Source organism: Macrosteles quadrilineatus, unplaced genomic scaffold (assembly GCF_028750875.1).
Source record: "Macrosteles quadrilineatus isolate MER2022 unplaced genomic scaffold, UCM_ALF_1.0 Scaffold_3__2_contigs__length_128488019, whole genome shotgun sequence".
In the NCBI taxonomy this organism is placed as follows: domain Eukaryota; kingdom Metazoa; phylum Arthropoda; class Insecta; order Hemiptera; family Cicadellidae; genus Macrosteles; species Macrosteles quadrilineatus.
In genome coordinates this window covers 123,748,829-123,771,042 of record NW_026542596.1, presented here as the reverse complement: position 1 = coordinate 123,771,042, position 22,214 = coordinate 123,748,829, and the positions used below count along the sequence as shown (strand labels likewise).

Sequence of the window (22,214 nt, the reverse complement as noted above, 5' to 3'; positions counted from 1 at the left end):
TTATCCAAAGAACTACAACTGCACCAATTGTAAAAATGTTCTTACCACTACACCTTTTGCCAAGTAAATTAGCATTAAACATTGGAATTTTTAACGATTTCTCCTTTTACAATTAATTAGAAAACAACAACTTCTGTATTCAAACAATTAAATACATTTACCCAAATTTATCTCAGTATGTAAGGCTATGTATTTAAAATCGATTTTTTAAATATATGACAAAAACTTCGATACACCAAAACTATGTATGAAAATTAAAAATAAATCGTTATATGCTTAAATATTTGTTCGGTTGAAGTGTGTTAATATGATACACTCGATAATACCCTCTCTTTTTTGTTGTATGTTCCTGCGTTTGAAATTGTATACAAAAAGGATTTTTTTGATAAAAATTTACTAAATTGTAACAATTAAACGGTCATGTCGATCACAAAGTTTGTCCTGAATTCCCCTATAAGCATTTATCCCTGAGAAAACAGGGTTTCTTATGACTCTCAATCTCAAACAAATTAAAATACGTTTTTAAAACATTGATTTTATGATAATCTTTGCAGCGTACATGTTATGTGTTAAACCATTGGAATAATTATGCCCTTTTACGGTTTCCAAATAGTTTATGTAAATTGACTTTTTACCTTTACGTTTGTCACAAAAAATAAATATTCGGGTTTGCTTCGTTCAATTGTTAGCTCATTTGATGTAGTCTACATGTTTTACACATATAAATTGAAATAGTTTTTCGGCTACAGATATCTAAGTCAATTAATTTTATACCGAATGTCAGTCGCTACTTTATTTATGTTTATATAGTTGTGATTTATGCGTTAGGTGTAGTTTCGGTGTCAACCAAGGATTAACAATGTCGTTGTTTCTCCATGTCATTGTTACTGTATCTATTGTTGCTGGAAATAGCCAAAACGATTACCTAAATGGTCACTAGAAGACACGTACTACTGGTGCTTCAAAACAAATTACGTCACCAACTTTAAAGTTTAAGACATGTATATACGGCCAGAAATAATCCCCGCTATCTCGTAAACAGTTGAAAAGTGTTTGGAAACTCACAATTTAGTCTTCATCTGTTTGAAGTAGGATTTGTTGTTTGTTTTCAAGAACGGCTTTAAAATGCAGATCAAATGGTTCCGTGTCTTAACGGTTTTAAGACTTAAAGTCTGTAAATGACTTACCCCGGCTGTTAAACGTTTATAGAATCACAGGCAAGAGTAACTAGAAAGATATTTATTAGTACATCGATTCGTGGTAGCATTTTCATATTAAACTGCGAATGAATGCCTTGTGCCTTAGTTATATTCCACACATACTACCATAATAATCTATGATACTACTTTGAAAAAGTCAAAGACTAAATGCAAAAATTGACTCAACAGTTCATTAAGTGTTTATGAGACACATTACGGAGATATTTGACAATTTTCATATCTTTATATACAGACTAGCTGTAACCCGCGGGCTTTGCCCCGTTTAACTTCTTAATTTTCAAGATTATCTCGTTCGCATGGCTCAATCACGTCCTGGTTGAAGTTTGTTCGCTACGCTCACTCACCTTTAGGTTGGAGCTCGTTCGCTACGCTCACTCACCTTTAGGTTGGAGCTCGTTCGCTGCGCTCACTTGCCTTCAGGTTAGCTCGTTCGCTACGCTAACTCGCCTCCAGGTTGAAGTTCGTTCGCTACGCTCACTCACCTTTTGGTTGCAAATTAGCTGTTGTCATAAATGTAAAAGAAATAATAGCGCTGCACCCTGTTGGTAATCCTTGTAACTTTAATGCTATTGAACATCATAGAACAGAACCAACTTGTTTAATTGAAACAGCTGTTAAGATTCAATAATTCCATTTCTCATAAGGTTAACATGGGAAACTCCAGAGCCACTGGGGCGGAGCCCGAAAGGATTTTTGAAATAAGAATATGCCTATATGTTAATCGGGAATGTGAGCTATCATCATGCCAAATTTCAGCCCAATCCGACCAGTATTTTTCGAGTTTACTTTTCCCATACACACATACACACATACAGCAACCACCTCATTTTTATAATAGTATAGATAGATATACAAATTTTACTAATTTTAATGAAGATATCCACAAATTGACACGGAGAACAGGAGAAAGTAAATAAAAAGTGTAAAGAACCTAACTCATGTTTTATTTTTAAAACACGAATAAATCACTTGTATAGTATATTTTCCCAAAAGATGTCCTATCAGATAAAACATTATTCAGTATTTATTTTAAACACTTAGTCAGCGTAATCGTATGATACTTGTGCCTTACTCAGTGTTTCCTAATGATAGAGATTTATTTGTCTTATGATTACAACACGATGTTGATATTTTCATACAGTTACCTGACAAAGTGCGTTTCCTTGCACTGATTATAGCACGCAAAGTAGCTAATTGCTAATTACTTACTTTTGCCGCACTAATTTTTTTACAGGACTCCAGATTTCTAATCAAACAACACAAAACAGTGTATTTTTATTAGGCACGTAATACGTGTACGCTTGAAAATAAGCTGGCAACACTTAAAGACACTACGACTACGATCAGCTGGTGCAGCGTTTCCTATTTCGTTCAAAGCTTGGTTTTAATCCAACCTCCAACCACGAAGTCCCATTTCGTGGTGAGATAGTATTTTACAAGCGAGTCTAGTAGTGAAATATACAATTTTTGGACTCTTCAACTCTTTAGTATTCACTGTGTGTTCCAACAAAACAATTTTTCCTCCAACATCTCCCCTCAAGAGATATATGAACTTTTAACTCATTTTCATATGTATTATATTAGCTTAACGTAAAAAGCTATTAAGCAAACGAAAATGAAGTTGGAAGAAGCAAAAGAGCTGGCCACTGACTGCGGGAGGACGCCAAAAATAACAGAAATGGTGTGTGAAGGAGCTCCTCTGCCAAGACCGCCAGTAGTTGGCTACAGAAGAGGCATTGTACTCCCTGGGCAGCTGAAAAATACACCCCACCCTCACACCGTGTACCTCTCACATTCCTTTGTGCCTTGATAATCAATTTTGGGCCGATGAAGCTCAAGTTCAATGCCCATCTCGAATTATCCATGGAGCAACGAGATCAACTAGGGCTGTCCACATAAGATATCGACGTATCAAGTCACCAATGCTACTAGATTGTGAACCCCTTGCATTGTACCCGGGGACCGAGCCTTGCTCGGTTGGTGTTAATTGGGTTTAATCGTAAAAAAAATCATAAACAGACTTTTTTATAATTTACGGAAAACTTTTTTATTATAAACCATAGGCATTTGCTCTCTGAAATAATAACAACTCTGTACAATGTAAAAGTATACAATTTATTAAAAAATACGAGAGGTCGTCCAGTGGTCGAAACTCGACCAATAATATGTAATGTAAACTTACTCACTTCTCTATTTTCACCCCACACTGTAAATAAAACATGTGATTGGAGTTTCTTCCATTTTTTTTTTGATTTTCTGTTTATATTTCCTTGTTATTTCGTCACCAGCATGGCAACGCATAAGATCCATGTTAATTTTTTCAAATTTTTAAACTCATTTTTTGTGCTTATCTTTGAGCCTATTTAAATTTATAAAGGGATTCTGCACACCTACAGGAAAATAGCTTTCTAACGGTATGCTTAGATTTATCCCACGATGCACACGAGCTGAGAAAAAAGGTTTTAAAGAAACATGCTTGCCTATTAATATATAGATACAATTTAATCATCTTGCTTAAGTTTTTAAGTACTACTCGCACAGATATTTTCTCGCATATATATTCATATTATAATGTGTAAATATATATACATATATGAATTTGAACGTATGGTGTTTTTTCCTTTGGCTCTAACGAAAAAGTAAATCAGTTCCTGGTCCAGGTCATAGAATGAGACCTACGGTAATCTTCAGTATCCAATAGTCAATGGTAATAGCTTGTTCGCTTAGGAAATTCTCTAAAGGCCCAATAATCAAAGACAGCTGGGTCTACTATCAATAATCTGCTGAAAACAATGTACCATACAAAGTGTTTTTGCTCTGACATGCAATATCCAGCTTATCACTTATCCGCTTCATTTTACACTTTGCAGCATGCAAAACAACGTGTAGGCTTGATTTTACACTATTATTAAAGCGTTGTCTAAAGCATTATTTCAACGCAAGGTTAGTTATGATCTAGTCTTTAAGTAGAAACAAAAATATTTAATTATAACAAAAATATATAATATTTAGGTTGACTTTGAGTTGTTGAGTATGATTCGTTAATAATATTTCATTACCCCAAAAAGCCTTAGTATAAGTATACTAGCTGACCCGGCGAACTTCGTATCGCCTAAAGTTATAGGTTAAGCCTAAGTTATAGGTTTCCCCTAAGACAGACCGATGGAAAGAAAGTACCGTTACGTTTAATTTTCAAGATGATCTCGTTCGCATCGCTCAATCACGTCCTGGTTGAAGTCCGTTCGCTACGCTCACTCACCTTTGGGTTGGAGCTCGTTCGCTACGCTCACTCACCTTTAGGTTGGAGCTCGTTCGCTGCACTCACTTGCCTTCAGGTTAGCTCGTTCGCTACGCTCACTCACCTCCAGGTTGAAGTTCGTTCGCTACGCTAACTCACCTTTTGGTTGCAAATTAGCTGTTGTCATAAATGTAAAAGAAATAATAGTGCTGCACCCTGTTGGTAATCCTTGTAACTTTAATGCTATTGAACATCATAGAACAGAACCAACTTGTTTAATTGAAACAGCTGTTAAGATTCATTAATTCCATTTCTCATAAGGTTAACATGGGAAACTTCAGAGCCACAGGGGCGGAGCCCTTTTAAGAGTTTCGAAACGGGAAATAGTTTACGTCCGATTCGCATACCTACAGAATTTACACACCAAATTTCATAACGATCGGTGAAGTCGTTCCGGAGGAGTTTGCAGACAAATACTGTGACACGAGAATTTTATATATTAGAAAGAAGATATAAAAATAAATCAGGCTGTATTGTATTGCTTTTTGGTAACATTGTTTTCACTGATACATTTTACTGAAATTATAATATTAAATATTTTTACATTCCACGTAACGTTTTTCAGTGCTCAAACCTACCCTAGAAGAGTCTGAATAGATACATGTCTGACAAAAACCCTTCTTAGACGAATCTTTCCTACCTTTAATACTGTAGGTTAGGAATGGTTCGGAACTATTTTCTCTTCTTCACAGTTTTGTGTTTTTCTTTCAATGTGTTTGGTGTTATTTGTGTATCTGTTCGTTTAGTGGCAATCGTAGCAGCTACACATAGTTTATTGAAAAGTAACTGAGTTCGACCAAGTTTTAAGGGATAAATAAAATACTGTCAACGCAAAAAAAAAAACAAAGGTAAGCCTGATAATGAATATGGAAGATTTATAATTTCAATATCGATTCTTCTCCATTGGAAAAGTAATTTTTACAGTTCTATCTAAAATTCTTACCTAAGATAATATTTTTAGCACATAAGCTAGAAAGATGGTTACTGTAATAATTGAACAAAGCATTTTATTAAGTTTCCAGTGAGTGATTTCAGTGAGATCTGTTAATCAAGTGTTAGTCGCACTCGCACGCCACTCGACTCACTTCCTGCGCTGGTACAAAGCAGGATTCAACATGGCATCCTCCGACGTGGTGAACGGTTGCCAAGGGGGAGGCTCCGGCTTCTCCTGCGACCTCATCAGTCTATCCTCGGGGGCCTGGGGGGCCTTGGGTCGGGGGACGTCCACGGGCTGGGAAGGCTGAGGTTTCGGAGGTGCTGGCTTGGGAGGAGTTGGTTCAGGAGGTTGAACTTTCGGAGGTTGACTAGGAGCAGGACGTTTAGGCTCCGGAGGAGGTGATGGCTTTACTTCCGGAGCAGGGGGAGGCGGAGGCTTTACTTCCGGTACAGGAGGAGGCGGAGGTTTTACTTCCGGTATAGGAGGGGATGGCTTTACTTCAGGCTTTGGTAAGGGCTGAGGTGTAGGTGTGGTGGGCGTTTTTTGGAAAAGCACCGGTGTTGGGGGTCCCGCGTCGGAGCCATTTTTTCTACCCTGATCTGCGACTATCCTAAGGGACACAGGATGAAAATGTAAAACAAAATATAAAAACTTATAAAATAAAAATTATATGAAATATGTCAATAATAACTAAATAAAGAAACGTAACGTTTAAATCAACTACAGTTTAAGAAATAACACTAAAATAAAATTTGTGCATTGTGTTCATTATATTAAAGCAGAATGTTCATTTTGGGTAATATTGTGGACGATTATGATTATTTATAAATCCTTTATAACGATGATTGACAGCAGTTGTAGTGCTAAGCAGTAAGGGAAGGATTTTTTAGTTTTTTTTTTACATAAAGTCAAATTCCCACTTACATAAAGTCATTCACCACTTCCTACGTCTCTGACGTGTTTCCCTCCCTTCCCACAGCATTTTAGGATTACAAATAGATTAATATAACTGCCACAGACGGTTCCCACACTCCGGACTGTTCGCCTTTACTACTTCCTTCACCACTTCCTACGTCTTGGACCTGTTTCCCTCCCTTTCCAAAACATTTAAGTATTGCTGATACTTTAATGTAACTGCCACATACGGTCTCCACACTCCGCATTGCCAGCCTTTACTACTTCCTTCACACCTTTCTACGCCGTGGACTTGTCTCCCCCCCTTCCCATAGCATTTTATTATTTTAGATACAATTCTAACTGCCACGTCATAAACGCTTCCCACACTCGGCACTTCTCGCCTTTACTACTTCCTTCACCACTTCCTACGTCGTGGACCTGAGGTTTGCCATTTACGAGATGAATCCATGAATGTGATTCACCGACGAATTGTTTAAGATAAAATGTTATTTGTTATAACCTTATTTAGCTACGTAAATCAAATCTGTTATTGTACCTAAGAAAGTATGTATTATCTATGACCGAACCCATACGATCAGTGGTCTTTTCCAAATTGCGACTTAAATGTAAATCTAAGACGTTCTCTGTGGTATTTGATCAGTTGTCATCATCCGATTTTTTTTCCTTTGTACTGCGTTTAGGTCGTGGCTTGATTTTAACATATGCTATGATTCTAGGTTTTGTTTACATTTAAGTCATTATTTTGTAACCATCATGGCAAACCGACCCATAAACCAATGTTAAAATTTAAAAACTCTAAGTTACTATAAAATAAAATTATATTAGCATTATCAAAAATTTAAATTGGTTACGTATAAACCATCCAAACATTAACAAAACAACCTTGGTAAGTTTGGCTAAAAGATTTCAGCCGTTATTGAGTTTAAGTGTTGATTGCATTGAAGTTGACCCCAACTTCGCTTCGCTCCGCTCAATAATAGATCGATATTCTATGATGGTGGTTGTCTATGAATAACGAATAGTTCTTGTTATCTATGCATTTATCATGTGCTGTGTAAATAGAAAGTAAGTAATAATCATATGTTAACAATGAAGTTTTTGAAAATATATTTCCCATCACGTGGCAAAAGTAAACACTTGAAATAGTTTAGGGGTTTATGTATAACCATTGGCTGTTTTATTAATAGTCAAAGGTAAAGTTAAGTAGTTTATGACTAGATCATCAAAGTTTTTAGCCTAAGGAAGAGCTAAAGGAAGAGCATAAGAGAAACACTTAATCGCCGCCAATAGAAGTTCTGAGGAAAGATGGAAGATATGACGAACATCCAGGCAGAACAGCGTCAAGACTGTCTTGAAACTTTGAAATCAAAAATGGACATGAAAGCGGAAAAAATGGTTCTTGAAAGAAGAATGCAGATGGAACGTGGACTGGAGCAGCAACTGGAGGATGAAAGGAAGATTACTGGTAATACCTTAGAGAGACATGAAGAAGGAGGAACACTTGCACGTGCGCTTCGCCTATTAGAACTAGCACATTTGAGGGAGGTAAGAATGATGGAACGTATAACGGCGGCTAGTGAGGAGTTAAAGGATTAAGATAAGAAACGTCGAGAAGCGTATGTAAATAAGCATCTTACACAATTAGCTGAAAAGGAGGCTGTGAGAGCACAAGAAAAGCTAGAGAAATCTAATATCCAAGAGATAACAGAATCGGAGAAAAAGTGTATGGACGAAAAGGCGGATATGAATGTAAGTTTCATCCACGCGGAGAAACTAAAGTATAGAGAAGAAAGTCTTGAGCAGTTAAAGGAGGGGAATCAAAACCAACGAGATACGCAAAGAGATAAAATACTAGAAAATGCATTACTAGAACAGACATCGAGGAAGATTCGTGATGAAGACGAAATTGAAGAAGCTGCACGTTTAGAAAGAGTTTCTAATGTAAAAAGGGAAATCGAAGGATTCCAAAGACAAAGAGAAATGCAGAAACAAAGTGAGAAACTTTCCCGAGAAGCCGAAGAAGCTAGAATTAAAGCATATGCAGACGAAAAAGAAAATCAAGAAGAAAAAGAAAATGAGGAGAAAATGATTATCGACTTTATATTATTACATTTGAACGGATCCAAAATTTATCATAGAAATGAGAGGGATGATATTCTAGAACTGGTGGAGGAGGAAGAACCAAGACACCGAGGCATTCCAAGAGACGAAGAGAGAGCATTTAGGGCAGAAAGGGAACGCCAGTCTGCTCTTGAGACAGAAGACCCAGAAGACATATCGAGTTACTACAGTCTACCCACCGATGATGAGCTTGACGATCTTTGGTACCGGTTCATAGCTGCCGTAAACTATCGTGAGGACGAGGACATTCAACTTGATGTTTAGAGCAAAGGCTAAAGACAGTTTCGTAAGACGAAGAAAAAGCAATAAACTAAAAATTTTATCAAACCATGTTCACAAGCTTTGTTTAACGTCAATTTGTTGTTTAATTGTGTTTTTAAATGTTAAAATGTGTATCTACTGATCTAGAAGATTGTACAGTGCAACGCAGTGTGTTGATTATACTAATTTATCAGCCTTGGTGGAGATTCTGCAAATTATTTAGAGACTCTGATTCCTCTATATTTATTTACGTTTGATCTATATTGTCATATTTGTATGTGTTTTGTAATGTCTGTGTTATTTAAACGAATCTGTTAAAAATATGCTCTCCTTACTACTAACTTTAATTAAGCTTATTTCTAAACCACTATTGATTAGTAGTAGCCAGGAAACTAATGTTATCAGGTAAACCAATTTTAATTTTCTCAACCAATCCTCAACATCCAACAGGTTTACAAAGATGAATCTTATAGGTATTATTTTAATTTACTACATGGAGATGGTAAAAAAACACACAAGACAAATTCGATTTTCCTTGAGGCTTAAACCTCATCCGTGAGATGTTTCAGACTACAGTAATATAGATTAAAATAATATTTGCTGTTATTTGATTCTCGTAGATAAAAAAAACAGATCGAGGGCTAAAAACACAGTCTCGTTAAATGAGCAATGCTTTGAACTGTGATAGATTTCTTCTTTTGGCCGAATGAGAATTTGACTCAGTGAGATGCTAAGATACTGCGACGTTGCCTATGTACAGAGAGTTTGGCAGCCATTTGAGTGTCTAATGTTGATGTCTGTCAAGCAATGCACAATGTCCACGTGCGACCTTCTCTGTCTGTGGATTAAAATAATCTATCACCTTTAGGCTACTCTGGATCTCAGCCGGGGCTCAACATCGCATTATCAGCATTGGTACTCGTGGCGCTGAACAACTGACTCTTTTCCTATGAAAAAGTATGCTTGGCTTGACACTATCAGAACTAAAAAAAATTATACGGTTTTCTAGCTTTTGTGAAGCCATCTGAAGCTGCCACACTCACCCAAGATTGTTGACATGATAAATGTACAATAAGAATAGTGCTCAGCAACTGACTTTGGTGATTATCCATTTATCACACTAGTGATATTTGTCCTACTCCAACTTGCGCAGTTGTTTGTGTCTTCAAAGAAACGAATCAATAATAAAGCAGTTTCTAGGTATTCTACCATGCCCTGGTGTTACTATACCCTCAAGAAGCTACATACTGGAATTTTACATTGGCAATTTGAGAATCAGGTATTAACAACTGATCTATGTACATTTGTTTCTTTTAAAGGGCGATACTTTAATACTTTTAATACTTTTCAATGAAATGGTGACCATATAAAGTCGGTATTTTAAACCAAGTATGAATGGAGATGAGTGTAGGATGAGTGGCACGATCTTGTAGTCTTGTTAGTGACTAAGGCCGACTTATTCCTTAGACACAGCTGTTAATTAATAGCCCATACAGCTAATGGCAACTATGGTACCTGCAGTTTATAGTGGAATCCGAGCCACATTTTTGCCTTGGTATATACGAATTGGTCTAATTATCAGGATAGTACTGCGGATAGTCGTAGTACTCACTCATACGGACGTTAACCCACACCAGGGAGTATCGCATCCACAGTGCTTGCCTATAAATATCTACAATTCGTGACCTCCTGGTAGCTGGAAGTCCGTGCGTTGTCGTGGAAGCTTTGATGTTTTACGCTTTGCAGTTAGTCCTTTGTCGCGAGAGATTACATAGTCCCAGTTTTGTTCTGTAAACGATGTAATATCAAACGCTTGGTCAAAACACTAATGTTAATAAAATATAGAAGAATATTTCAAAGGAAGCCTCCTTCCTATCAAAAAGTCAGTTTTGCCATTCCAAGACCATTGAATAGTATTCCCTCCAAAGGAATTGGTAAGGCAAAATATTAATGCAAAACTGGTTTTTGAAACTCAACTAATTCTCAAAATGTAGCTAATTATCACCTCTACATAGCAATGTATTCCCTAAAATGATTGAGTACGTAAATATCATTGGCAAATTTAGATGTTGTTTGTGACAACCAATTCCCAAATCCTAAGCATTAGCACGCAGGTTCTTTTCTAAGTGGTCGACCTATAGCTTTACATCATCCCCCTTATGAATACCGTTCCTGAAAACAAAGAGTACTTAAAGACCATTGCTATAATATAAGACGGATGAGATAAAAAATTCCCGAAATTTAGCTTTACATCATCTTCATGTTAAGGTGAAGACAAATGTCCAACCAATAGCAATGTAAAGACTTGCTATTGTGTGTCAACTCATGAGCAGGGAGCATTACGAGTGTAGCTCGACATAAGTAGCCATTTCGGTGAATAATGGACAGTTTGTTGGATACAACCGTGACATTGCAGCACTGTGCCAGCAATGCCATAAACCACGTCTCAGTTTGTCCGTGATTTTATTTCAAACAGGGAAAAGGTGGTATTCACTTGTCTGTAGATGTGATCTTTCGTGTAAGAGGATCAATTATTACTGATTTTAGGACTGATACTTAAAAAGTGCTGAGAGTCTAAACACACAACCGGTTCGATGTTGTAGCTCGTAGCTGAAAGTCTTTGGAAATTTCAAAATCATATAAGGTTTTTTTTAGATAGAGTAAGCATAAATTGAAATTCTTCGCCAGAATGAGATTGACATCAGACATACATTTCCAGTTCTAGTGGGTTTGGCCAAGTCACCGTAGTATGATTTATCTTCACATCGAGGGTTCATTTTACATGAAGAACCTGACTTGTTTCTTATATTGAACGTTTAGCTCATCTACCCTCTATCTCGGAGAATTTTTGAAGGTTAGAAATACATGTTCATTTCCCTGATTGTCTTTAAGTCACGTCTGGTCCATCGAGGCATAAAGAATTCCTATTTGGGTACCTATGTAAAAACGCCAAAAATCTCTACTTTTCTAATATATGCTTGAAAGATGCCCGTGAAAGAAGGTTGAGACTTTAGGAAACTAGGAGTTGGATCCAAATGATACTTTCATACTTTGAATTTAAATGGTGACCATACGACAGTAGGTATTTTAAGCCAAGTATGAATGGAGATGAGTGGCGCGATCTTGTAGTCTTGTTAGTGACTAAGGCCGACATGTTCCTTAGATCGTATAGTAGCTGGATTACAGGACGACGCCACCGTCCCAGTCGGATAGTCCCTCTTTCCGAATTGGACAGAATGAAGGACTGTACCTGTCCCAATATATTATTTTACATTAAGGAGTAAATTTTGCTCATTTCAACAAAAAAATTGTTGTGGACTCCGTAGATTAATTACGATATTCTCTACTGTAATAGAATTTCTTGTGACGAAATATATGACAAGAATAATTAACAGCACGTCCAATCTTTGACATTTTAAGGTACTCGAGACTTCTATCACAAAGTGATTTTCTACTATTGTTCAAGTATACTGCGGTACAGGAGGCAGCAGAGGCAGCACATGTTGGCAAGTGCAGTTGTTAACGAAGCTGTGTGAGTCACACAATTAGCTCAATTATTGTGTTCTGTAGCAAACAGCTGACCAGTGAGTGACCACTCATACACGACCTGGCACTTGTGTCCTCGGCCAAGGGGAAGGGGACAACGTGTTGACTCTTTTGTATTGTGTTTCTAGAAAAATGTATGGACTTAAATAATTTGTTGGGTGGTACACTAATACTTTTTTTGTGCCATTGTCATGAATATAACTGTCCAACACTCGATTTTATTATTATTTTTTATACTTTCTCACGTTTTACTGGTGTCACAAAGTACCATAAATAATTTTACTAATAGGCAAAGCTAAATTAGCATCACCAAAGCTAATAGAGAGCATGAGAGAAGCCTTGGTTCTTTTTTATACCGTATATATTCACAGTGTTAAGAGATTATAACCTGTATTTCACAACATAACAGTTTAGAAAGTATATAGTAAAATGCTGCAGTTTATAATGGACTAATTGTAAATAGCGGCTCTCGTACAAGCACTTCATTCATAAGCCTAGCTTAGTTTTGAATCATGATGTTTAAAAAATACTACAAATCTTAGTTTTTTTGGCCGGTATAAAATATTGAATGGAGGCACTCGAGATTATAAATCACATTGTCATCTGGCCAATAAATGCGTTTTGGAACAATGATTGGCAAAAATGTTACATTAGAGGCTACTGTTGGTTTTCAACGTGACTTTACTTTGTTGTTTGACCTGAATGACCCCATAACGAACGTTGGCAGTATCTGGCAAGTTGTGTTGCCAATTTATAGTTTTTAGTGTTTCATAAGCTGTGGTGGGGTGGTCGAAATAGCCCTAGATGCTACACGTTGACCTATTAACAATATTTTGTTATTATGGACACTTGGATGTTTCTATCGGTAAAAACTTCCCCTATTCGGTTGCCCTTCCTTGCCATTATTTTAGATACCTTGGTCATCGATGAGTGATCATATTTTTTAACTTCGTTTTTTATCTAAGCTTTTTTGATGGTTGAAAAGAATTTATAACATTTCGCGACAGCATTGACAACTGTCACAGTGTGTCACTAAATCTTGTCTCCTCTCGCAGTTTTCGTTTTTATGATAAGGATTTCGCCCTATCAGTGTGGCTAGGTTAAAAAGTCGGGAAAATGAAATTTTCATCAGTGCACTCTATCACTGGCCCAATTAACTAAGTTTAGTTTCGCTCTAATGCTGGCGACTTCTTAAACATAGGAATGGAAAATATAGATCCATTCATAGTCAAACCTTGAAGTCAATCTTAACATTTTCAACCTAATCTAAATATGTTTTCTTGTTGGCAAGAGGTGTTCTGTATAGCGCGTTGTCTTTGTTCTTCAATGTTTTGAATGCTTGAGTGCAGAAGTTACCTAGATTTAAACAATATTACTATAAACTTTATGGCTTCATAGAAGTTTACCATTGAATATAAGAGCGCCCCTTCGTGTAAATGTAGGCTACTCGTAACAATTGCTCAGATAGCAGTATAGCGCAGTTTGGAGAAGAGGGCTCAGCCAAGTGCTGGTTTGTTTAGCTGTTTAATGACGTGAGGTTGTCTTTGTTCTCGGCCCTTGAGGTGAGCCAACGAACGACAAGATGGCTCTTGAGCTACAAATTTTGTAAACCTTTTTCACTGAAGCGTTTCTTGGAGTTTTAACAATGTTAGGGTACTGATTAGGTAAAGTGTGGCAATTCTAAAAATCGTGGCAAAAATAATAAAATATTTACACGATTTTGTTCATTCTCAGTTTTAAGATTTTGTAACCTAACTAGCTGACAATCCGTGACGGTGGAGCCATAGAACGGCTCTATAATGTCGACGGTGAGTCGGTGGCTCAATTATCAATTATCAATTATCAATTATTTAAGATGGGGACGCCACTATGTGCGTATTTTAACCCAAATATGAGTGAAGGATGAGTGTAAGATGAGTGGCGCGATCTTGTAGTCTTGTTAGTGACTATAAGGCCGACATGTTCCTTAGACACAGCTGTTAATTAATAGCCCATACAGCTAATGGCAACTAAGGGACCTACAGTTTATAGTGGAATCCGAACCACATTTTTTCCCTTGTAATTTACGAATTGGTCTAATTATCAGGACAGTACTGCGGATAGTCGTAATACTTACTCGTGCGGACGTTAATCCACACCAGGGAGTATCGCATCCACAGTGCATGCCTATTTCATTGCTCAATACTATCTTCAAAGAGACCTTTAAGGTCAACGTGAACGAACAAATATTATTAGAAAGGTAACCTTTTTTGGAAATTATGTTTAAAAGGGGACTCCTCAACGAGTTCTGAAAAAAACAACTCGTTGCAATATAAAATCCTATCCTACGATTGTTGTGACAATACGAAAACACCGTGTAACAAATCCCCATACGTTCGCTGTTTCTCCGAGATTTATGTAGTCTGCTATTCAATATTACATGGGATCCTGCCCATCTGCCTGTACTGCTGGCAATGTGTTCGTGTCTTTGGCAGCGCCGCTCCCACTATTTCTGGCCCTGTTTACTGCACGGGTATAAATACCTATTCTGGCGGTCAATGCCAACAACTGGGCACTTGTTATCTCTTCCATCTTTGTGAATAACCCATCCAAATAAAAAAAAAAACTGTTTTACCTTAAATTAGGTGACTTGGGCACCATCTGCGAGATCTTTTGGAAGTTAATACTCACACTTTATTTGGCAAGCAAGACAAAAGAACTCGTAGAAATTAGGAGGCGATGTAATCATTGTTTATGCCTAAGTAGGAGCTAGCTTTAATATAATGGGGTAATCTAAAAAGATGGGGAGGAAGTAAATGCGAATTTCAATAAACCAGAGGGGTGCTAGACGAGTGGACACCATCAATCAACTGGATTCATACCACAAGAAAAATCAGTAGATTTAATGTTTTCAAACTAAATCTAGAGGTTCTTGATCTTTTGGTATTTTAATAAATTACCCTGGCTAAAGAAGGAGCTGGTCTCAAATTCATAAATCTACACAGAAAATTTCGCTTTATTCTTCACTCATTTGTACCTTCCTGAATTCATGTCTATCTATCTTCTATTTAATAGGCAAGCATGTTTCTTTAAAACCTTTTTTCTCAGCTCGTGTGCATCACAGGAAAAATCTACGCATAATGATAGAATTATATTTTCTGTAGCTGTGCAGAATCCCTTTATAAATTAAATAGCCTCAAAAGTAAGCACACAAAATAAATTTTAAATTTAAACAAATTAACATGGGCCTTAAGGGATGTCATGCTGGTGAAGAAATAACAACGAAATATAAACATACAATAAATACAAATGGGAGAAATTCCAACCACATGTTTTGTTTACAGCGTGGTGTGAAAACAGAGAAGTCTGTACATTACATATTTTTGGTCGAGTTTTCGACCACTGGACGCCCAATACGCACTGATTCGTATGTTTCCGCCTAACAAAGTGATTAATTAATTAGGAAAAAGGTTGAATTTTAATTTTGAATAATCATTAGAACACTTGTTTTACATGTGGTTTTTACTAGATATTAGTGTCAATTTGACTTTAGTCGACACTCGTAAGTAACATCAAGACTACGCTTATTTTTATTTAACTTGAAAATAGTTATTAATACAAATACAGGTCTCTTCAAATTGCAAAATATGATATCAGTCGTTATTTTCTTCAAAATAAAAGTTACGGTTTCATATACTTTGACATGTGTCCAGTTGTCTTTTCAATACATGAAAGTAATTTAACGGACCAACATCAACATTAAACACGACTTCTGCTTGGCAAAGCTACTTCTGTATTGTGCCAGGCAGAATAAAATTAACTCTTACGTTAACATTACTTAATTTGTACTTGATGGAAAAGCAAGAACGCCTCCCTTACAAATTTTACAAAGTGTAAAATCTAATCGAATTTAACATCTTGTGATTAATTATTTTTAAACCCACTCTACTTATTATTCCAAGACAGTACTTATTATACTTAAAATACTCGTCTTCAGATTGCCCAGTAACATTTTATCATACTATTGTTTTAAGCAAAATTATACATCATACAAGTTTTAAACCCTGCAATAAGCATGTTATTTTTCAAAGTATAACTTTTTTACATTCCATGCTTTGGTCCATAGTTTTCTAGCAGGCAATTGATAGCTTGAAGCCTTTTATGTGTATAACAATATTATTGGTGCTATAAGAAATATGCCACAAACTGTAACAAGTTGTAGCTTTTATTATAACTTAACAAAACTATAAACCTAAATTTGTCCTAAGAAATTCCCAAGATTATTATGAAGTAGTGTAATTACCAAACCCTGTGTGGGTTTTGAGTAAGTTTTAATTTATTTGTATAATGAATAAATATAAATATTCAAAATAAAATAAATAGTAACTACACGTTTCCCAAGACATAATAGTTTTTAAAATAACTAATATGATCAATAATCGATTATTATTTAGATGGGGACGTCACCTCTAGGTGCGTATTTTTACCCAAACATGAGTGAGGGATGAGTGTAGAGTGGTGTGAGATGATCTGTGTAGCTTTGTTACTGACTAAGATCAGCTGCTTCATCAGCTGATCATTTATTGAAAGCCCAATTATCAGAGACAGCTGCATTCCGTTAATTTCGAACCATCAAAAAGCCACTGACATTTATCAGGATCGAACCGGTGACATTTTGATTGTAAGGCGAGCACTTTAACCACTCAGCTGCTCAGCCAGTTATTTATTTATTTATTTTATTTATTTTATTTATTTTATTTATTTTATTTATTTTATTTATTTTATTTATTTTATTTATTTTATTTATTTTATTTATTTTATTTATTTTATTTATTTTATTTATTTTATTTATTTTATTTATTTTATTTATTTTATTTATTTTATTTATTTTATTTATTTTATTTATTTTATTTATTTTATTTATTTTATTTATTAATATTTCCGAATGAAACATTTTTTATAAGGAATTCCAATAGAATATGATATACTAAGCTATAATCCTATAAAAGATACTAGCTGTACCCGCGGGCTTTGCCCCGTTTAACTTCACAAGTGAGCTCGTTCGCATGGCTCAATCACATCCTGGTTGAAGTTCGTTCGCTACGCTCACTCACCTTTAGGTTGGAGCTCGTTCGCTACGCTAACTCGCTTCCAGGTTGAAGTTCGTTCGCTACACTAACTCGCTTCCAGGTTGAAGTTCGTTCGCTACGCTCACTCACCTTTTGGTTGCAAATTGGCTGTAGTCATAAATTTAAAAAAAATAATAGTGCTGCACCCTGTTGGTAATCCTTGTAACTTTAATGCTATTGAACATCATAGAACAGAACCAACTCCAGAGCCACTGGGGCGGAGCCCAAAAGCCCGATCAGAATAAAAACTACTTAGTTTTCCTATTTAATGCCCAAAGAATCGGTGTACCGAATTTCAGCCTCCTAGGTAAATGGGAAGTGGGAGAATTAGTGATGAGTGAGTGAGTGAGTGAGTCAGTCAGTGAGGGCTTTGCCATTTATATATTTAGATTACTTCCTTATGATAGCATATATGTCATAGATTGATTCTTCAATCATATGTACAGTATTGCTGTCTCACAAGTTATCAAAGTGAGTTGTTTCCATTTCTGGAAAGTGATTCATGAATATCCGCAGAGAAGTTTGACGTTGGAATTACTGTCATTGTTTAAAATAAAACACACCAAACCTATGAATTATAGCAATTTGTATGTTTACGAATAATCTGTTATATCTTAGTTGTATGTTGTTGGTCATAACAGACCTCTTCTGTTAGCGATGCTGTATTCAGTATAAAGTGTTCCTTCAGACCTCTAAATAGTTAAGAGGGCAAATTTATATATTAAAACCCCATTTCAAATCTCCACTACACGATACTCAACGAAGACCTGTCTAGATTTAAATGGATTTTAATGACATGATTATTCTAACATAATCACATTACTTTGGATACTGAAAGTAAAATTATCACGTCCGGTATTAAATTATGACTTGTATTTGGATCCGTAGTAAAGTAAATTCTTCAACGTGCACTTATTTGGCAATGATACCGGAAGACGAGCAATAGTTTGAAAATAAATCGATCCAACTTAATTTGTAGTAGAAGTTACAATAGATTTATGGTGAACATAAAACACGCTTTAAATAATTGGTCAATGGGTTTGCTTAGTAATATGAAGTGCTGTATGGCATTTTATAAAACTACTTAGATGTAGATTTATTGGTCTAGTAGAAATGCATTTAAAAACATCAAACATGCTCCTGGAATTATGTCATATTGTATTTTTCAAGTGCATTCGCCTCAAAGTGGATATAATGCAGGGTTTTATAAAAACAAAACCACGCAGTGACTCTAAAAATGGATTAATATTCAATGGTTTTTAAAAGTAACTTATTCCAAATGCGTATTCATAAAGACGTAAGGCAAATGTGAAAAACCTCAACTATTGACATAAAATTGACCGCAGACTAAACAATCTCCAACAGATCCAGTTTCTAATTTTGAAGCTGAGTTTACGAGGCTAAACTGGATCGAGAGGTCACCTTCGGGTTGTCAGAAAGTCAAACAGCTGATCGAATTAGTTTGTTGTAGCTTCACTTTTCAATTAAAATCTATTAAAACATTCTCTAAGATAAAGTTATTTTCTACCAAAACTCTTAAGAGTAGGCCTACCCAAACCTTCCTAACCCTTTCTCAAGCAAGCAACCCCCCACCACGGATGGTTTATAGGTTATGAGCCTCCCCCCACTTTTTATCCCCTCTATCCAATAATCGTGCTATAATTGGCATTCTTGAAATAAATGAGTTATTTAACTTACTTGAGCTCCTTGTACCCGTAGTATAAATACCACAGCGCGAACATCTCCACCAGTCCACCGCACTGTCACTGACCGAACACACACACACACTCACACACTCGCACTCACAGCTCACGATTATGCGTCATTCATAGCAAATATACATTAATAAGTTAATAAGTTGTGGAAATGCAACAAACGCCGTATGTAAGAGGCGGCGTCTGCGCGGCTGTGGGTTATTTAAAGGCTGGCAGGAGAATCGGACCGGCGTACATCTAGACTGTATATCGATCCTACAGTCCTTAGTCCTCCGATACTCCTGCCCCACATTCACATACAGGATCGGGATCGAAATGTCCCGACGTGAATGGGTCAAAGGTTGATTTTGACGTTTGTGACAGTGTGTGTCACTTCCTTCAAATGCATGTGGACTGAAGGACTATAAGGCAATGGATGGCTAATTCAGAGGACTATTTGCTCATTTAAGCAATGAGACATCCTTCAATCAGACGGTGCACCTTTACCAGAAAACCATGTATGGAATATTATTTTTTGTAATATTTTCATTTCGTGGGTAACACTAACTGTGGCGTTTTGTATGCACTCTGGTCTTGTACTCCCTTGGGTCTAATCGATATAAATTGCATTGATTCGTAGTGATATCACAACTTATTTTGACCAATGCTTATCACTGAACATCAACAATAGACCATATGTATTGTTTCTATTTACCTATTCAGGGCCGATTGTTGTCTGTCGGCAACCCAACACCCAGGACTGTCATCTGTCCACCTATTCACATAGACTTGTTGTCTGTCTGTAGGAGCAATAACGGCTACAAATACGTATTTTATATATGACATTTGAAACATAAATAAGAAACTGCTGTGTGTTGTTCACGTCAGTAGTAATATCCCTAAACTAGTGTTTACTGAATTGTCATAAACGAACGCCGGATTTCTGCGGTTCGCTTGGCTCACTGCGGTCTCTGAAAGCTATGTATTTAACGTTATCAGCTATGTTATTTTAGGTCTTTTAAGTCACGTTTTCGCATCGTGGAATACTCGCCTGAATTGTGATTCAAGCGGTCGATCGGATGGACCTATGGCCACTTTGCACACTGGTTTTTATTGCCTTTTCTAATTTTCCACACAGGACTTTTCTTGTATTTGCGGCAATAAAAATTGCAATGTTGAAATCCCTCTCTAGACTAGTGTTAAAAGAGAGTTTTTCTTTTTAAATTGGATAGAGCCATCTGGTTTATTTAAAAAAAAAATTATAAGTTCGTTTAGTATAATTAATCCTGTTTACTGTGACACGCTGGATTTACGGGGACTTCAGGAATTATAACGCTCAAAAAGCTAAAAGTGAGAAGATCTCTGTTAGCTGGGAATGTTGTCGCATTCTAGAAGATATTAAATGGATGAATAGTGTCAAAAAGTAAAATGTGACTCATACAGTCGCAGACATTTAAATATGGACTTTTTATTAATACACAATGTAGTTGTTGTGAAAGTCTCATGAGAACCGCTATAAGAAAGCACTAACATCTGTTGGCCCTTTCTGACCGAAAAGTAGACAATTCAAGCTGTTAGGAGTTTGATGTACCACCCTACCAGCATTATTGTCATCCTAAATACAAGCATTCCAAAACGAGCGAATTTCGGTTCGGACGCAAGTACTGTTACGATCTGATCAGGACCCTTCCATTTTTGGTTATGTATTGGATTTATAATAAATAAAAATCCCTACGTGATGGCTGTAATGAATATTGGGTATATCCAAGTTTTAATGGTAAAAATTAAAAAAAAAAAAACATTAAAACCCCCGTATGACTACTAATTTTCCTATGACCTGATGATCTTGCTGGTTCACGGACTCATTCAAGTTTATCCAGCTCTACACATTCATGGCAGAAGCAAAATTGCTCGAGTTATCGTCTCCACTTATTTGCACACCTATATTAGTGATATTTACGAAGTGACAATATTAAGTTACTTTGTATAAAGAAAATTGATTAAAGGTAACTACTGTAGGTGAGTTTCTACTGAGATAAATCGGATTGTCAATTAAAAAAAATACCTTCAGGGAAAGTGGTGGTAGGGGGGGGGGGGGGTAGCTCAAAACTTTCAAATGGGAAGTATAATCGACTTTGGTATAATTTTACAGGTCTTGATCAACACAGGTCATTTTATTAGAACACCAATAATAAAATGACAATAAAAAATAATTTCAATAACGCGCCTTAAAACAGCATTGTATTCAGGTTGTTACAAATTTTACTATTAGCCTATTTCATTAACTTTCAATTTGTTTCAAGGTAACATTATTTCATATCATTATTTATTACTAATAACATCGCCATGGAGGAGAGAGCTGGTCTAGTGGTTAGAGCGCGGGACTTCGGTGCCTGAGGTCCAGGATTCAAATACTGTAACGCCAAATCCCCAATAATTGATTTTATCTAAGTGACAACCCCTTACTAGGTCTAGCCTGAAGTATCGTGAAATACAATACTGGGCTCGTGCCTAGCGTCCTAGAAAAAAATAATAACATCTGTTTACGTGGTTAGTGAACAGCACCTCGAAAATCTCCAACTCCCCATAGTTGCTGTTAGAAGTAATATTTTGTCCCTTTTAGGGCGCCATTACCCCCGATTTCATTTTCTTTATGTCAATTGTTTAGGTTCATAAAAACCTGGAAAATTATACCAAAGTCAACTTTGAAAATGTTGAGCTACCGGTACCTCCTACCCCCTATCCCTAAAGGGAATCTTTATAAAAATTAACCATCATTGTTGTAGCCCCTCATATCTTAAAAGGGTGCCGCAAACTGATTTCAAATCATCTTAAATAGTAAAAAAAAATAAAGGGAGTGCAATTTACTTTTCAGCCACCCTGTAGATGGTTGCATTAGACAGCTGGGAGACTAAAGTATACTATACACTATGATTTTGTGACATTTCCCCCGTTCCTTTTAAATTCCAACCAGGTATACAATAATTGTTCAGTTACTTTTGTATACAGTTAATACAGTATGATGTTATAGTAAGGTTCGGTGTGCTCTACAGTTGGCCAAACTGGTTACCAGCTGATTTGGTTTTATGTACTGTCTGCTTTGTTTGGACC

General features: G+C 36.3%; 1 protein-coding gene across 2 annotated transcripts in view; it reads right to left on the bottom strand.

The window, feature by feature from the left end:
* Positions 1-19,166, bottom strand: part of LOC128990998 (arginine kinase) — a 45,596-nt gene extending 26,430 nt beyond the window's left edge. The window contains exons 1-2 of one of the 2 annotated variants that reach the window (XM_054413692.1): positions 19,108-19,166; positions 5,604-6,065 (exon numbers count right to left, since the gene is read on the bottom strand). In XM_054413692.1, coding sequence (XP_054269667.1) covers positions 5,604-6,065; positions 19,108-19,151 — 506 coding nt within the window. In that variant the 5' untranslated portion in view covers positions 19,152-19,166. The remainder of the gene's footprint in view (positions 1-5,603; positions 6,066-19,107) is intronic. The other variant, XM_054413695.1, reaches the window with a different exon arrangement.
* Positions 19,167-22,214: the final 3,048 nt, after the last annotated feature.